The sequence below is a fragment of the Rhinolophus sinicus genome, linkage group LG09 (genome assembly GCF_036562045.2).
Source record: "Rhinolophus sinicus isolate RSC01 linkage group LG09, ASM3656204v1, whole genome shotgun sequence".
NCBI lineage: Eukaryota > Metazoa > Chordata > Mammalia > Chiroptera > Rhinolophidae > Rhinolophus > Rhinolophus sinicus.
Genome location: NC_133758.1, coordinates 109,854,865 through 109,871,704, shown reverse-complemented (window position 1 = coordinate 109,871,704; position 16,840 = coordinate 109,854,865). Strand labels below are relative to the sequence as shown.

The window sequence follows — 16,840 nt, the reverse complement described above, 5'->3', positions numbered from 1 at the left end:
CTTTTCTTTTTTCTCTTTTTGTCATTCCTCATTAGGGATAGACACGTGCAGCTGTGTACACCACAGGATCCCAGTGCCACCGTCTCTGGATATTCTCGGGGTTTACAATGCCGCCGCCCGCGGACATTGTCAAGGTGGCCATCGAATGGCCAGGCGCCTACCCCAAACTCATGGAGATCGATCAGGTTAGTAATTAATGCTGGGAGCCGTTTGGGGGTTATTGTCAGCTTCCTTTCTCTTCTGTAATTTTCACAGACTTTGGATAGCGCTTTTTTCCCCTTTCTGTCTCTGGCTGTGTTGAAAAATCTGTGCAATAATAGTTGCAGTGTAGTTTGGGTTCTGTACCACACGCAGTGGCGATGGATGGGGTTTTTATACTCCTCCAGCGTCTACTTGGTTTGTGTCCATACAGGGCTTGTGTCTGACGCTGTGAGGGAGGCGGGAGGCACAAGTGGATTGGGCTCTAGGCAGTTGACACAGTGGCGGCTGTCCCAGCCCTGCCTGGCAGGGACTTCTGAATCTGTGCAGACTGTTGTATCATGGGCAACACAAAACTTAATTTTTTGAATCACACTTCTCTTCAAATTTTGCAGAAGCAGCCAAGTGTATTATATTAACAGCTTGATAATGAAAGTAGCGACCAGGGGCTCAATCTTGGATCCCAGACAACTGCAATTTTATGATTACTATAAAATGCACTGTGTGTCTGCTGTCTTATCTGGCATGTAATAAATACTCAATAAACATGTAATAAATGATAAAATATCAAGACCATTATTAAAATGGTTTTACCTATTAAAGCATCCTTTAACTTAGATCTGGACGGTTTTATGGTGTAGTCTCATTTACTGTTTGATTATAGGTTATCTCAAAAAGGCTACTTTTGTCATCCTAGAACATGATTTAAAGAAAAAAAAGGATTGAGACTTAATGTACACTTAAGGGTTTCATAGAGCAAATGATGTAGGTTTCTAGATGGCTTTCTAACTTTTCAAAGTTAGGGTACCATGGCAACTCCAGTTTTCACTTATACTTGATACTATTTTATGATTATGATCTATACTTTTTTTTTTTTCTCCTGGTCAGATTTTAGTATCTGGTTGAAGACCATTATAAGAGTTATATAACATTTATGGATCCAAAGGACTCATTAAAATAAATTATAAAGGCCAAGTCAGGATTAGTTGAACTTGAGCGTGAATGTAAGACAGGGTAACTTTTTAGGATTGTTGTCAAAAGCGGTGTCATCAGACCAGCCCGTCATTGTCATTTTAACTGCTCTCTAAGGTAATTTTTGTGACTCTAGAGGAAACCCATGCAGGAAGAGAAGCCCGCCCAGTAGTTTTATATACATTTGTTTATATCCTTTTTCACGTGCTGTTTGCGAGAAGGTACGAGTTGAATTTTACTTTCAAATATGTCTGGGCCTACTTGGTGCAGACTAAATGCAGTTAGGGTTAGGTTTGGCTACATCCTAAGAGAACAGGCTTCAAAGAGCTGGAAGCTGGTTTCTCCCATCCACATGGCAGTCCTGTGCTGGCGTGATGCTCCAGTGCCATGGACCCAGGTCTCTCGGTCTTGTTGTTTCCCCTTCTCCATATGTGGGGCTGAGGACCAGTTGCGTGGGCACCACCTGGAGGCTCATTAGAAATGGAGAGTCTCAGACCCTACCCCAGACCTTTGGACCCAGGATCTACACTTTCCTGCAAAACCCCCAGGGAATTCCTATGTGTAGTTAATTCTAGGAAGAGCTGGGCTGGTACTTGGTGCCCAAGTCTGAGTCCTCATCAGAACCACCTGGGGCCCCATCCCCAAAGACACGAAATCAGTGGTTCAGGTAAACTGTTGTGTTTGGATTCCGCCGTGGCCTGGAGTGTTTGGGAACCTCTGCTTTAAGACAGCAGCCCCTGATGCACCCTCTGAGGGGCCTGTGGCGTCAGTGTCCTGTTCCTGCCTTTGCTGTGTGTGTATTAATACTTTTTGAAAACATATATTTTAAAATTTTGGAATAATTTTAGGTTTACAGGAAAATTGCCAAGATAGTAGAGAATTTCCATCTGCTCTTCACTCAGTTTCGCATCGTAATTTAACAGTGACACATTTGCTGAAACGAAATTAACAATGATGCATAATTAGTCCCAAACTACAGACTTTATTTGGATTTCACCAGGTTTCCCGCCAGTGTCCTTTTCCTGTTTCAGCGTCCAATCCAGGAATGCCAACACACTGCAGTATAGTCTCACGTTTCCTCAGTCTCCTCCAGGCTTTGACAGTCGCTCAAGCTTTCTTTTTTTCATGGACTGACAGTTTTGAAAAATAACTTTATTCCGATACAATTTCTAACACAGAGAAGTGGCAAGAATAGTACAAAGAACTTCTGTCTGCCTTTTATCTAGATTCACTGATTATTAATATTTTGCTTCATTTAGTTTATATCTCCTTTTTCTGAACCGTTTACATTTATATACCCTCCTTTTGAGGGTAGTTTAGAGTCATTATATCCCTTTAGTTCTAAATACTCAGCCTGCCTTTCCTAAGAACACAATCATTCTTATAGAACCACAGTCTCTTTATGAAAACTAGGAAATTGGACATTAGTTGAACGCTATCATCTAATTCAAAGTCCATATTCAGATTTCATCAGTTGTCCCCATAAGGTCTTTTATAGGTATTTGCCCGGAGTCCGGTAGCCCTCCAGGACCGTGTATTACGTTCACTGTCATGCGTCTCTGGTCTTCATTGATCTGGAATGGTTCCTCAGTCTTTCTTTATCTTTTGTGGCCTTTTTGTAGAGTACAGGATAGCTATTTTGTGGAATGTCCTTCAGTTTGGGTTTCTCTGATGCTTTCTCCTCATTAGAGTCAGGTTTTGCATTTTGGGCAGAAATGCCAGACAGGTGATGCCATATCCTTCTTGAAGGATCGTATCCGGAGGCACATGCTGTTGTCTTGTCTCACTCTTGGTGAGGATTCTGGTTTCACACATGCAGATACTGTGTTTCCTAGAAATTAAGTGATTTGCTAGTTAGTGAGACTGGGACACAAAGCCAGGCCTCCCTTACTCTGAAGACTGAACTTTTCAACAGTTGGCTAAATTGTAGACCCCCTGCTAATGCCACAGGGGGACCTACATAAAGAGTTGGAAACCTAGTCCCTTATTGTCCTGCAGCTGCTGACGTTGGAATGAGACTCATGGCAGTGCTGGTGTCAGGTGTGGTTTCTTGCCCGAGTCAGAAGTTGGCACAGGAATCGGACATGTATTCACACATGAATGAAGATTTGAACATGATCATTACTTGAATTTTCTCCTAATTTTCTAATTTTCTCCTTGTTCAATTAAGGCCACATAACCTGCCTCTCTCCCACTGCACATTACCTTTGTTTAGAAAGCTCTTTGCGCTTTTTCTACCTGGATAGCGACTATTTCACTGAAAGATATTCCTGGAAGTTGGGTTAGGCATCGCTGCCATGTGTTTTCCCGAAATCTGGAGTATCCCTCTCCTTATCACATTGTGTTGTCACTTACCGTTGTGTCTTATCAGCTTAAACGGGGTCCTCAACCTTGAGTAGGCCCAAGAATCACCTGGTAACTTGTGAAAATCGCACATACCCAGCCCTGCCTCAGAGGTTTTGATTCTGTTGGCTGGGGGGGTGGGCTCTGGTTTGTGATGAGCAGCTGAGTTGTCTGATACAGGGGCCCCCACGTCACGTGATAACAGTCGGGAGCCTGTGAGCAGCTCCGTCTTCAGTGCTATTTTTCTGGTGAAAAGCCCTTGCTTAATAAATGGATATTTAATTAATGGGGATCAGTTCTGCTCAGCTGTCCTCCAGCAGTGCCCGTTGAGGTCCAGGGATAGGTGCTGGGAGTGGACTGGTTTATCTTCTTCCTAAAATGTAAGGAGGCAATTCTGTGTTTTCACTCAGTGGGCAAAGCCCCTCGGAGCTTCTCATAAGTGGAGTTTCCTGTATCCCACGAAGCTGGCCAAAGAGGGGTCAGTTAGCTCATTTGTTTGTTCGCGGCTCCTGCTCCGGCCTTTCCTGTCTGTTCTTGGGAGCCCCTTAAGACTGTGGGTGGTGGTCGTCTGGACATACCGAGCCGACAGGGCTTCCTATCCCCTTGTTCACTTGCTATCTACTGAACAGCGTATTTCTCAGTCAAGAGCGTAGAACCCCCAACGCTTTGACAAGAGGCGTCAGCTGAGAGGCAGTGCAGCCAACCGGACACGGTACAGGCTCCAGGACGCGTAGGCCTGGCGGTGAGCCCTGGATCCCCGCTTCCTGGGAGAGGCCCAGTGAGCCTCTCTGAGCCTCAGTGTCTCTGTCTTCTAAAGCCTAGAGGATAATTTGCCACTTTTGTGATTGTTGTGAAGATTAAAGAAAGTGTATGAAAAGTATGTAGAACATTGCTCGGCTCAGAGTAAACACTCTTTAAATTTAGGTGGCCATCACTGCCACGAGTTTAAGCAAGTACCCACTGGATTATGAAATGACAAGGTCCGGTTTTGCTTTTCCCCTGCCCTTCTGTCATGAACACTGTCCCTCCTTTCTCCTTCTTGCTCTGCCTAACTTCTTCAATGTTTGGGAAGGAGAGAAAATGAAAGGGCACGTGGAATAGAGACATCACCTAGTAATAAAGGGACTTACTCACTGGACTTGGAGCCGATTTGTGCCGTGGAAGATTTACTGGCTCCCTGGTAGTGCTCCACGGTATTTTCTTCCATCTCTTGGCCACTCACTGACATTTCTGGGCAGCAGCTCTTTTATTTCCTGTGCATGTTCTCCAAGCCTCATATTTCTTCTGCCCCTGCTCTGCTCTCACACACCTTTCTTTACAAAGAGTACACTGAGGACGGAGGGTCACCACCTTATCTGGGCCGCAGAGGTCTCTGCTTATGCATTTGCATGCTTCCATAGACCGCTAGATGCTTGTGTCTCCTGCCATCCTGCCTACCTTTTCACGACCAGCAGAGGAGGGAAGGTGCGGCCCCATGCTCTTTCCAGGCCATTCAGCCTGTCTCAAGCCCCCATCTCTTTCTCAGCACCTGGGTTTTAACCATCCTTTGCCCTTACTAGAGGCTTTGCCCCATCAGTATCCTCTTCATTTGTTCTTTTCTCCTTCTCTACCTGCAATAGTAGGCTCTGTAATTACTACCATGGAAAACCTGTCTCTTAACCTGGTAACTCTCTTGCTAGTGTGCAGTTTATTTTCTGGCTTTCCATTCCAAGCTGATTGAAAGATTGTCAGTATAGGTCGCTCATGTCGCTTCAGTATCTACGTAGCCTTAGGAAGAATAATAATTTTCCCCTGTCTACAGCTGCCCTCTTTGATGGCACAATACCTTCCCGTTGGCTAAATCAAGTGGTCCTCACTCCACCGTGGTTGGCCTTGCCCGCTTGGGGGCAAAAGTGCTTGAAACCCCTCTCCCTTCATTAGACTTCAGTTCTGAGATTCTCCCTCCTTGTCTGATTAGTCTTTGCGAGTTTCCTTCGTAGCTCCGTGTCTTTCTCCTTCTTTCTAAATCTGTCATAGCCTCAGTGCTTAGCCCTCTGGTCTGTGTGTTCAGATGCCATGCTCTCTTGTGGCTTTAAGTATAACTTCTATCTAAATGCTACCAGCTCCCGTCACCAGCCTGGCCTACTAGTGAACCTCTCTGTTTGATGGATATATTATTCCCCTGTTAAACCTTCATTTGCATACACAATACAAGCAAATGATTGATGAAACTGCTCAAATGTGAACCTGAAGAAAGGGGGTCTGATAGGTGCTACCAACTTTTGGAAGTGCTTTCATGTAGAAGAGGGATCATTAGATGTACTATTCTTGGCCCCAGTGTAGAAACTCCATCCTGTCCGTACAAGGAAGTAGATCTCACTTCTACTCAAGAAAAGCGAGCATGGGCTATCTCAGCAGGTGAGGGGCCCTGCTCGTCATCTTGATGTGTGCCTCAGACAAACATAGCGGGGTCAGGCACGTGGTGGATGCTGGGAAGAGGCACATGGTTTTCAACCTGAGTTGTGCAGGACCTTCTCAAATGGTTTTCAGGGCGAGAATTGTATGTGATGGGCTTCCAGGCTGTTCTAGAACACTCTGCCAGACCAGCTGGTGTTGACCTGTTTTCATTTCTGGATGCTATTGGGAAATATTTTGTTTGAAGAAAGTTACCACAGTTTAAACACACACACACACACACACACACACACACACACACACACACACACACAAGCAAAACACCGTGCATGATCCTTGAGCTTTCTAGTGCCTTTGAGATTCGAGTCAGATTCCTTAACTTGGCTCACATCCTTCCGTGAGTTTTCCTTGCGCATTATCCTGGGTACCAGGTGTCTGTAGGCGCTACATGGGATTCTCACGTGCCCTCTTGTTTTGTAGAAGCTGACGATAGAAGTGTGTCCCTGCACATTTACAGACTTTTTTTTCAATTTCTTGAAGTTCCTTCCTAACAGTAAGCCTACTCGAATTCCTCCCACCTTCCCTTCAGCTCTTCCCTCCTCTAAGTCCTGGCTTTGGTGAGCACTGCGGAGGGAGCACCTCCTTTCTGTTCAAACCATCTTTCATCGTGTTACCATACAGTCATTTCTCTCTCCTTGTAACTTCTTATACCATTTTCTTGGCCTGCAGCGTTTATTTACAGTTAATATAATCAGCATGTAATGTGCATTATCATTTACATTTTAAAAAATGTGCTCACGTGTTTTAAAGTAGATTATAAACCTCTGAGGGTCAGCCTGTGTTTCCTGCACCTTTCTGTCCTGTGGTCCATCACAGTGACCTCTATTTCTGTGTGTCTGTTTCAATTGTGAACAGTAAAGATGAGAATACAACTTTGGTATTCTCCATTCTCGAAACAAAAATTACAGTAGTACCCCCTCCCCACAGATGGGTGGGGACTAGATTTCTCTAAAAGAAACATGGCTGCATGTATTTTTAGGCAAGCATATACAAAGTAATCACCTGTGGTTTCCCCTCAACCATCCTATTTCTGTAGTATATGTAAGACATAATTCAATACACATGAGTTTGATTTACCCAAGACCCTTTTAAAGCTTAATTGCATAAAGCATGTTTAAGTTCTTGTGCCTGCCCTCGGAGTTCTGCTTATCCGTACATAATAGTAGTAGCAGCAGTAATCGCAGCGTGTGCCATCTAACCAGTACGCACTGTGTGCCAGGCGCTGTGTGAGGTGCCCTGCACAGGCTACTTCATCTTTTCACTCGAGCCCAACAAGCCCGGCTTCAGACCTCAGTTCTTCATTGTCAGAGGGTCATTCACTTACCTAAGGTCACACAGCGAGGGAGCCACTGATAGGAAATGAATCCAGCACGTGTGACACTAAAACCCAGACAGTTTCCACTGAATCATAGATCTGTTTGGTAGTTCTTTTCAAAATTTATTTTCAGCTTCATTGAGGTATATTTTCCATTTAAAAATGATAAGATATTTAAAGTGTAGATCATGGTGATTTTATATATATATAAAATATTGTGAAAGGATTTCCCCTATGGAATTAATTACAACATCCATCACTCCACATGTTTATGGTTTCTTTTGTTTGTTTGTTTGTTTTGTTTTTTGCTGAGAACATTTAAGTTCTACTCTTAGCAAATTTCAATTGTACAGTACAGTATTATCAACTGCAGTCACCGTGCTTTCTGTTAGATCCTCGGGCCTTATTCATCTTAACGCTGAAAGTTCGTACCCTTTTACCAACCTTGCCTATTTACTTCATACCGCCCCCCCACCCCCCCGAGCTCCTGTCAATCACTCTCCTATTCTCTGTTTCTATGAGTTTTTTGTTGTTGTTGTTGTTGTTGTTTGTTTGTTTTTGTTTTTAAGATTCCACGTAGAAATGGTACCATATAGTATTGTTCTCTGTCTGACTTACTTCACTTGTTTGGTAGTTCTGTTTGAGTCTCCCCATCTTTTACGCCCCTACTTAATGGTTCCCACCATCAATACCAGCCTGACTTGAGCAGAAGCATACATCATTGCCAGGTTGCCTGCTTCATCCACTAACAACAAGACTTCCAGGGACATACTGTGTTGACAACAAAGACAACTTAGGGAAAATCTGGCAAGTGTGGTCAGGGTTATACAGAAGGAGCCTAGCTGAAGCGAGACAGAACCTTGAAAGGCTGGTTTTGCAGGCTGGACACTGGGAGGGGCAGTTTGGACTGCCTGTGGCCATGGATTTTGGGTGGATTGATTTGGTCTCAAAATCTGGGCTGCTACTTAAGTGCTGTGTGAGTGGGGACAAGCCTCCTGCTTTATGAGGAAGAATTGGCAATATTCGTGCATCCTTCCTGGCGTTGCAGGGCTTCAGTGAGATAATCACTCAGCGTTCTGCTTAGTAATGGTAACCGTTAGGAGCCAATTATGATTTATTCAGATTGGTACACAGAATAGAACAAGCTTCTTATGTTTCTAGCAGGACTGGAACCAATAATTCAAATGTTCCCTTCAATGCATTAAAGCCAACTCTTTAGCCCGAAAACCCATAATTCCTAAGGCATTTAAGTATTGGGAGCCTGCCGAACGAAAGTGACAGTTGAGCTCCACGTAAAGAGTTTTGAATTCGAATCTTTAAGATAACATAGAACACACAATATGCATGTAGTTAACATCACCACGCTGTACATTTAAAAGTAGTTAAGATTGTAGTTTTTGTGTGATGTGTATGTTACCATAATAAAAGAGAAAAAGTTTCCATAGAATCAAGAAAATGAGACTGAATTTCTGGAAAGCGAGATTCCAGCTTTGCTCTGTAGAAATGAAAAGTCACGGGATCTTCCTGGACCCTTCTTTCCTGAGTGGTTGGATTACATCAGGATTTCTCAATTTCAGCATGATTGACATTTTGGACTGGATAATTCTTAGCTGCGGGGGCTGGTAGGCAGGATTTTAGCAGTATCCTAGCCTCTACCTGCTAGATGCCAGTAGTATTCCCTCCCCAGTTGGGACAACCCAAAATGTCTTCAGACATTGCCAAATGTGCCCTGGCCAGTGAACACCTTTCCCCCTGTTGAGAATGGACTAAACCAGTGACTCCTAAGCTTGATGCTGCGTCAGAATCACTTACAAAACATTTCAGGCATACAGAGAGGATTATTGGCAGGGGCATTTCGAAGCCCCCAGGACTCCTGTTTTTATTGAGCTCCCTGGTGACTCTCATGTACTTGGACCCAGGTTTGGAAATCCATGCCGTGATGCCCCATAAACCTCCATCTGCTGGTGACACCTCTGACACCCACACTCACTTTCAGTGAGTGCCTCAGTGCCTCATCAGTCGTGCAGCCCTAATAATTCTCCCCTTCTCCTTACCCTAGAGAGTACAAGCACAGCACCTTTAAGAGCTCCTTTTGTCCCGCGTAAGAATGGTGTAATAAAGCCTGTGTGATGTTGCGCTATTGCTTTTGGTGCTGTCATTACAAGGTACAATGATATGGGGACAGAAGTAGTCATTTCCCACCTGACGTTTGCAGCTCTTAAGTTGGGTATTGTAATTTGTAAAGCTATTTCTTCAACTTCCTTTAAAATAAAGTAGCTGGGCTACTTCCCTTTCCGGTTTTAGCTCTTTCTCTCTCTCTCTGTGTGATAGAGTCTGTATAATCTCACAAAAATCTTAAAGTTTCCCATGCTTCAGAAGTGAAAGACAGCAAACACGTTTCTCTCCTCTACCGAGAGCTCAGTTTTATTTAGCAAGAATGAATTCTAGGATCCTGCTTTTTCCTTCTGAAAATGAATTGCTGATTTTAGTTTGCTTTCTAGGTACGTGGGGGCGGTATTTTCGTCCATTCTGTTTCCCTACCCCAACTCTGTCATTAAGGGTGCATTGGGCAGCTCAGGACAGCGCTTGTCACCAACTGCCTTTTCTTGAGATTCGGTGACTGAGATGGTTCATACTGGTTCACGATTTGGTTCATATTTCAGGAATCTTTAGTGTATGTCACACTTTGTACTTCATTTTCTTGGTAGATCAACTGGCGATTTGTAGTGGTGTATAAACATGCCTAGATTTTAGCATGCCGAGGACTCTGGATCTGCAGAAAAAGGCAGCTTGTTCTAGAGAATAGCAGCTTTATCTCTTGGGCCGTGTAGACCTGTACAGTGTGCCCAGAGCTCTGAGGAAATGAGAACAGCCTCAGGGAAATAACATATGTGCTTTCCTGTTTTCTTTTTTCTAGATTTCCATCCCAAGTGTCTGTGGGGCCTCTAAGTCCATGGTACCACAATTGTACCTGACAAAGCCCCTTCCCATCTCCCACAGCCCCTCAAATAGCAAGTCCTGTAGCGTCTACCTCCTAAATGGCCCTTGATGCTGTCTGCCTTTTCTCCATCCTCACTGCCACTGCTCTAGCTTACCTGCACTAGGTAACTCCAGGAGCATCTCAGCCGGCCTCCTTGCCACCACTCTCACTCCCCCTCCAATGCCCTCTTTAGCAGCTCCCCCACTGCACTCACAATACAATCCATCCTTCCTGGCTGTGGTGACTAGGGCCCTGCTGTCCCCAGCCCTTGCCTATATCACCAGCCTGGCTTAGAGTCACTGTGGCTTCCCCCAAGTCCCTCTATCTGGGTTCTCATTATAAGGGACTCTTTGCCTTTCGGTGAGCGCACACTTCTCAGAGCCTTTACAAATGTAGTTTTTCTCTTACCTGGAAATTACCCCCTCATTTGTCTGCCTGTCTAATTCCTGTTCACTCTCCGTCCCAGATGGAATGTAGCTCCTTCGAGTGTCTTTTCTGACTCCTCAGACTAGATGAAGGTCCTTGTTAGATGCACTGTAGCGTCCTATATGGATCCACTTACTCACTGTGTGGTCTTCTGTGTGGCCCATGTGTGTCCCCAGCGCCTAGCACAAGGCCTGGTACACGGTGAACTCAGAATGAAAGTTGAACAAAGGAAATAAGTGATGTTTGTCCTTTTTCTGTCTAATGTAACAGACAATTGAACAGAATTATGACAGGGAGCTGCTCTGGTGAGAGGAACTTCCCTTCTCTCCATGCATTCTGCATATATTGTTACATTTTATGAAGTGACTCATGAAGGTCTATTTTTGTCCTCGCATCAAAGCCATCCATAGTCAAAAGACAACCAAATGACGTTGAGAGAAGCTGTGTCAAATTTCAAAATGATTGTCGATGGATCAATCCTGTGGGACAAGTGTGTGTTGATGAGTTTGGCTTCATCAGCCACATGACCATAAGATGCTTGTAATTTCCGGCTATTACTTCTTTCTTGACCTCCTGACCCATATAAACAGCGACCTATCTGACTATTTGCCTTGTGCATCTAGACGTCCCAGGCACCTCGAACTCAGCATATTCAACATGCTCCTCATTGTCCCTTCCTCCCCTGAACCTGGGTAGTTTGGCTTCTCTGCATGTTCTCCTTGTCTTGGTAACAGATGTGAGGAGACACCCAGTTGGCTGAATCTGAAACTGTGTATCTTCCCAGACTCTCCTCTCTCCCTCAGCTCTTTTCTCTAATCAGTTACCTCAGAAGACTTGCCCGCATCTGGTCCCACTCTGTCACATCTACTGCTGCTCTGGCTGACCTTATTCTCCGTGGTAAGTGTGGAGGCACATAGAGAACAAGAGAGGACCTAAAAATAAGTGTGTTAGAGATCCTCAAACGGAAACTTTAAAAGAAAGAGAATGACATCTGCACAAACGGGAGATTATGAACACAAAGTAGGTGGATATAACTTGAGAATGGATGGATATGAGAGAGAACCAATTAGAAATCTTAGAAATGAAAAAATATGCACATAATAAGTAAATTGTTTAAAAGAAGAAGTAAAACTACAACAGAAAAATTAAAACAAACACCCAGACAAAACAACTCTAGAGTGGATCATCATTCATCCATCATGTCTAAGAACTATTTATCGCCGAGTTAAATAAAAAATATTAGTTGATACGTCATTATTTAAAAAAAACGTCACCACGCTTTGCTAAAATACATTTTATAGTCTTCTGGAAATAACGTCTTTATGATATAAGCTAAAACTATGCTACTCTCTTTGAATGATTCAGAACAATGCCAGTTAAGCAATAGCAAAGTTTTCATTTACATGGAAGACATTTAAATCTCACAACGATATAACAATTTCATGAATTATTCATTTCCCCTGCTTTTATGTGTTCTGGTCACTTCCTTTTCACCCCATTCATTGGTGAAGGAGGGCTCCCTGCGCTAAGTACACAGCCAAACACACAATACCCAGCACTGCTCAGATGAACTTGACAGCGGTTCACTCGCCATACATGCTCACAGTCTAGGGCAGGACGTTCCATATCATGCAAGGTCGCTTGGGGTCTGCACTCAGCAAGAGAGTGCGCAGGGGCGTGGACCCAGACTCTGCAGTAGTAAGAGGATGCGATGTCTCCGGGTTATTGGGGGAGGATGTGACTGATTTGTCTGAATAATTCCACAGGCTGGAGAAGTTGAGCTGAGGACCAGGAGAAGTGCAGCTGACCTGCCTGATAGAGGAACCAGCCAAGTGGAGAGACTTTCTTGCTGGCGAGGGGGAGAGAGAAGGAGAGAGGAACGAATATTTGGGAAGCTCAGGGGCTCATGGTTAGGCTTTGGGCGCCAGTGAGACTCAAAAGTATAAAAGCAGCACTTGGAATTTTAGACCTTGCAATGTAGTGTGCTTAATATCAGATCACAGGTGTTGGTTTTTCAATGCTGGATCATTGAATCCAGATACTACCGTGTTTCCCCGAAAATAAGACCTGCCCCCAAAATAAGCCCCAGTTAAGATCTCAGCCAGACGGACACATTGAGTACGCTATGATGTTCCAGAAGAAGATGACATGACTGTATTTGAATACAGGTGGATTGTTATACATGAAAAAATAAGACATCCCCTGAATATAAGCCTAATGGAGCAAAAATTTATATAAGAATTGGAAAATGAAAATGAGAAACTTCATCTAGAACCCAGCCCGAAAGATAAAGGGATGAAAAACACGAATGTGAATTCTTGTTGAAAGGATACATTGAGAAGTTCTACATTATGTCTAATTGTAGTCCCACTAATAAAGAACGGAAAGAGGAGAGGAGAGGCAATATTTTAGGAGATCCTGGCTAATATCTCTCCTCTCTGGAATGGAAGAGAAATGCCACAGTGGAGGAAAACGGACTCTGGATTTGGCGGGTTGGATAGTTAGAGGCTCTGCCATGAAGAGCCATATTGACTTACGAGTCTGTTCAAGAGCCACGGGAAAGGGGAAGTTCTCTAAGCAGGAGAGTCTGTGGTGTGATTTGTACTTTTAGATGATCACAGTTTGAGAATTGTTTTGTGAGAGGTAGAATCAGATAAGGGAAATTAGATAGCTCTTGCCGTAGCCCAGGCAAGATGTAATCATGGCCTGGTCAAGGATCGTGATGGGGAGACAGACAGAAGTGAGGGGTGTCTCATGAAAACATACGAGAGTAAACTGATGACTGCGTATGTGTAGGGGTAAAGGAGAACGAAATGTTATCGATGATTCCAGGATTTCTTGTATGAAAAACTGGGCACATGGTGGTGACAGCTACCAAGATAGAAAAAAAAAAAAAGAAGAAAGAAAGAAAGAAAGAAACTAGTGGAAGAATATTTAGGTGGACTCGCATTCTTCATGCAAACCTTACAAATGAGCACAGGAAGCTAAGGTAGTATCTGTATGGTTGGACTCGACCTCCTTTTATGTTTCCGTTGGGTTTTGGTGCGCTGGCAATTTTGTCCACCTAACTGGTCTCTTGGCCTCCAGTGTAATCACCTATCATTAGAAAGTGCATGTCTGATTGCGCCTTTTGGCTGCTTAAAAAGCTGTAATGGGTCCAAGTCATCAAGAGTTGTCTAGAGGACTTAGACGGTTTTTGCCTCTTGCTTGCCCGTTAGCCACAGTCTCTATGGCTGCATATTCACGCATATGGACCGTGTCAACTCCTGCGTGTACAGCCTGAACACCCAGTTAGCCATGCCATTGCTTTTACTAGACCGTCAACAGAAAGCACCCAAAGCGAGCAGAATAGCATTTATTTTTCATTGCTTCTCCGCCCCCACAGGCAGAATAAAGAAGAAGGTTTAGAGAGTCACCTCTGAGATTGACTTCGTAGGACTGAAACACAAGCAGCAACAGGGAGGAGAGGGAAGATGTAATGTTGATTGTGAGTTGCTTTTCTGGAAAACTAGAAGACGATGATGAATAAAAGTTGAAAATTGGGAGAGTTTTGGGGTAGGATTTAAGTTTGAAGTCATGGAAGGATACACCCTCAAGCTAAAATCACCCAAGAAAGAAGGGAACTGCAGAGACGTTAGGGCTGGAGGTGTTGATTTGAGCATTGAAAGTGAGCAGGAGGAGACAGGGTTATTCCACTGGATATCAGGAGTTTTAGTGTTAATTTAGGATTTCATCATAGTTTATGTGGATAATGTGTGATGCAAGATCGTCTATTATTCTTATGGTAGTGCTAAAACATTGTCCATTAAATATTAATAACATTTATCAAGAACTCAGTATGTACCACGGAACCAAGATACCCAGAATTCCAGCGCTCTTTGCCTCAGGTGTTAGCTCCAGGCACTTGGGCATGTTGTTTAGGTTGCAGGACTACAGATCGGAGGTGGAGTTAAAGAGTAAGCGTTCTGGAATTATACAGGTTGGGGTTCAAATTCTGGCCTTGTCACCTGAGCTGTGAGGCTTTGAGCAAGTTACTTAACATCTCAAGAGCTTCGTACAGCCTTCTCATTTGTACATTTAGTAGTGTCATCTTCCAGGGGATATGTGGTAGTCACTCAATAACTAGTAGCTATTCATTGTTAGTAGTAACGTTATCAGGTGTGCTGGCCAAGTGACAACAGATAATAAAAGTCTGGGTGAGGACATGGCAAAGGTAGGGGATTTGCAGAAGTCTGTGAGGTTTGTGGCCATTGTTTGCATGTGTGGGATCGTTCCAGAAGAGCCTGTTTTATTATTGTCCCCGGCTGTGGTTCAGCCTCGGGTTGCCATGGTCACGTTCCTGGGACATGTATTTGAGACTTGGAAGCCCATGTCCCTCCACTACTTGCTGACAGATATCTCAGCACACCCATTACCACTCAAGAAAGAAGCATGAATTGGCATTAATCCATCTATTACAAACAAGTAAACCAACTACATAACAAAGAGAGACGAGCAGGATAAGGGACAAAAACTAAATTAAAAATGTAAACTCACTTCTTACTATGCCGTTCCCACCAGTTTCTCTCACTATTCTTTTGATTGCTGTCTTACATCCAATCTCAGCTCCTTTGCAGTGGATAAACCATCATAATCTTGTGTTCCAATTGGACCTGAACCCTAATTTCCCTTCAGAGCTCATCTGGCTTTGTCATATCTACTCACCTGATCTGATAATACCTAATTTATCAGAGTTGAGAAGTATTTGTTTATCCTACTGAGCTGGTCTCACTTTTTATTTTTAAACCATGCACATAAATATGGTTACCCTTCCACATATGAACTTGACATAAATAAACAGACTATTCCCCATGAGTGAAGTGAAGCAGACCATAAGCTCTGAATTAATTCACAGTGTGAATCACTCACTTCCAAATAAAAAGGACACTTGAGTGCAAGGGTGTGGTGGAGAAAAATGGCACATCAGTCAGCTGGGAGTACTTCTTGGAAAACAATGCTATGAAGACTGATATATAGGAATTAGGAAATTGGTTGTTGTTGCTGTCTGAGGTATTGACATTTGGGGGAAAATGTTTGTTCCTTGTTTTCATAGCAACATTGATATTGGGACAATATAAAATAGTCAAGAATCACAGAAGATAATTGATATGAGTAATTGCAGTTTCCCTTCTATCGAAGGACAACACAGTTTCTTCTGAGTAGATGTATAGCTAATCCCTAAAAGAGGAAGAGGAAGGTATGTCTACTTGTCTTTAATCCACTGACACACATGAGAGTGCTGATTATTTATGTGTTTACTCATTTATATAGTCCAGTGATTTTTATGATGTGGAGATTGTACTTTATGTTGCTAAAATCTTATATATAATTTGTTTCATGAAGCTTGAAACAAGTCATTTTTAGTAAACCACTTTTGAAATGAATCATCATTTATCAAGAAAAAGGTGGCATAGCCTGTCATCTTCCAGCTTTTCAAATTAATATGATCCATGGGTTTACTACTTTGGAGATGTAGCTGTGAGCCCCTTTGTCATTTCTGACAATTACTGGAGTCTTGTGTCGGTGACTCACATCGGAACTGTTGTCAAAATACTTGCTTTCCAAGAACCAGCTGAATTTGCCTCAGGAAAGAGTGGTTTTGTCATTATCTTTCAGATAATTTAGGCCTCTCTTAGGAAAGCAGAGTGTGCATACACACCTCTCAGAACTCATGGGATTCCTCCATAGGAAAGGTATATGGCTCAGAAGCATGGGAAGTAATCACAGGCTCACTGGAGGAAGAATAAAGCTGTTATAAAATGACTTGTGTCATTGACACAATGTCAGCAGGCACCTGGGGAGCCAGGTGGGTTATCGTACATTAAAGTTGCTCCAAGTCACATTGTAGGCTAAATCATAGTCAGCACGCGTGTCCCTTCTCGGAGGTGTCCTGACATGTGGAAACCAGGTTTCGTTTCTTTCTGGGCCAGCGTTACTCATAACTGCTGTGCGGAATATGTTCAATGAATTTCCATCTATAAAAGCAGAGTAAGAGCCTGGTGCTGTGCTGCACGGCCTCAAAGTGGCAGAATAAAGCTGTCATGGCCTTTTAAAGCCCTGGGAAAGGCTTTTTAATAGTCTAGGACCAGAAACTTTGAAGTCGTTGTGGAGGA

At 43.5% G+C, this 16,840-nt stretch overlaps 1 protein-coding gene across 6 annotated transcripts in view; it reads left to right on the top strand.

The window, feature by feature from the left end:
• Nucleotides 1-16,840, top strand: part of ELMO1 (engulfment and cell motility 1) — a 476,666-nt gene that overhangs the window by 86,390 nt on the left and 373,436 nt on the right. For all 6 annotated transcript variants that reach the window (XM_074341005.1, XM_019726329.2, XM_019726327.2 and 3 more), the window contains exon 2: nucleotides 36-185. In XM_074341005.1, coding sequence (XP_074197106.1) covers nucleotides 108-185 — 78 coding nt within the window. In that variant the 5' untranslated portion in view covers nucleotides 36-107. The remainder of the gene's footprint in view (nucleotides 1-35; nucleotides 186-16,840) is intronic.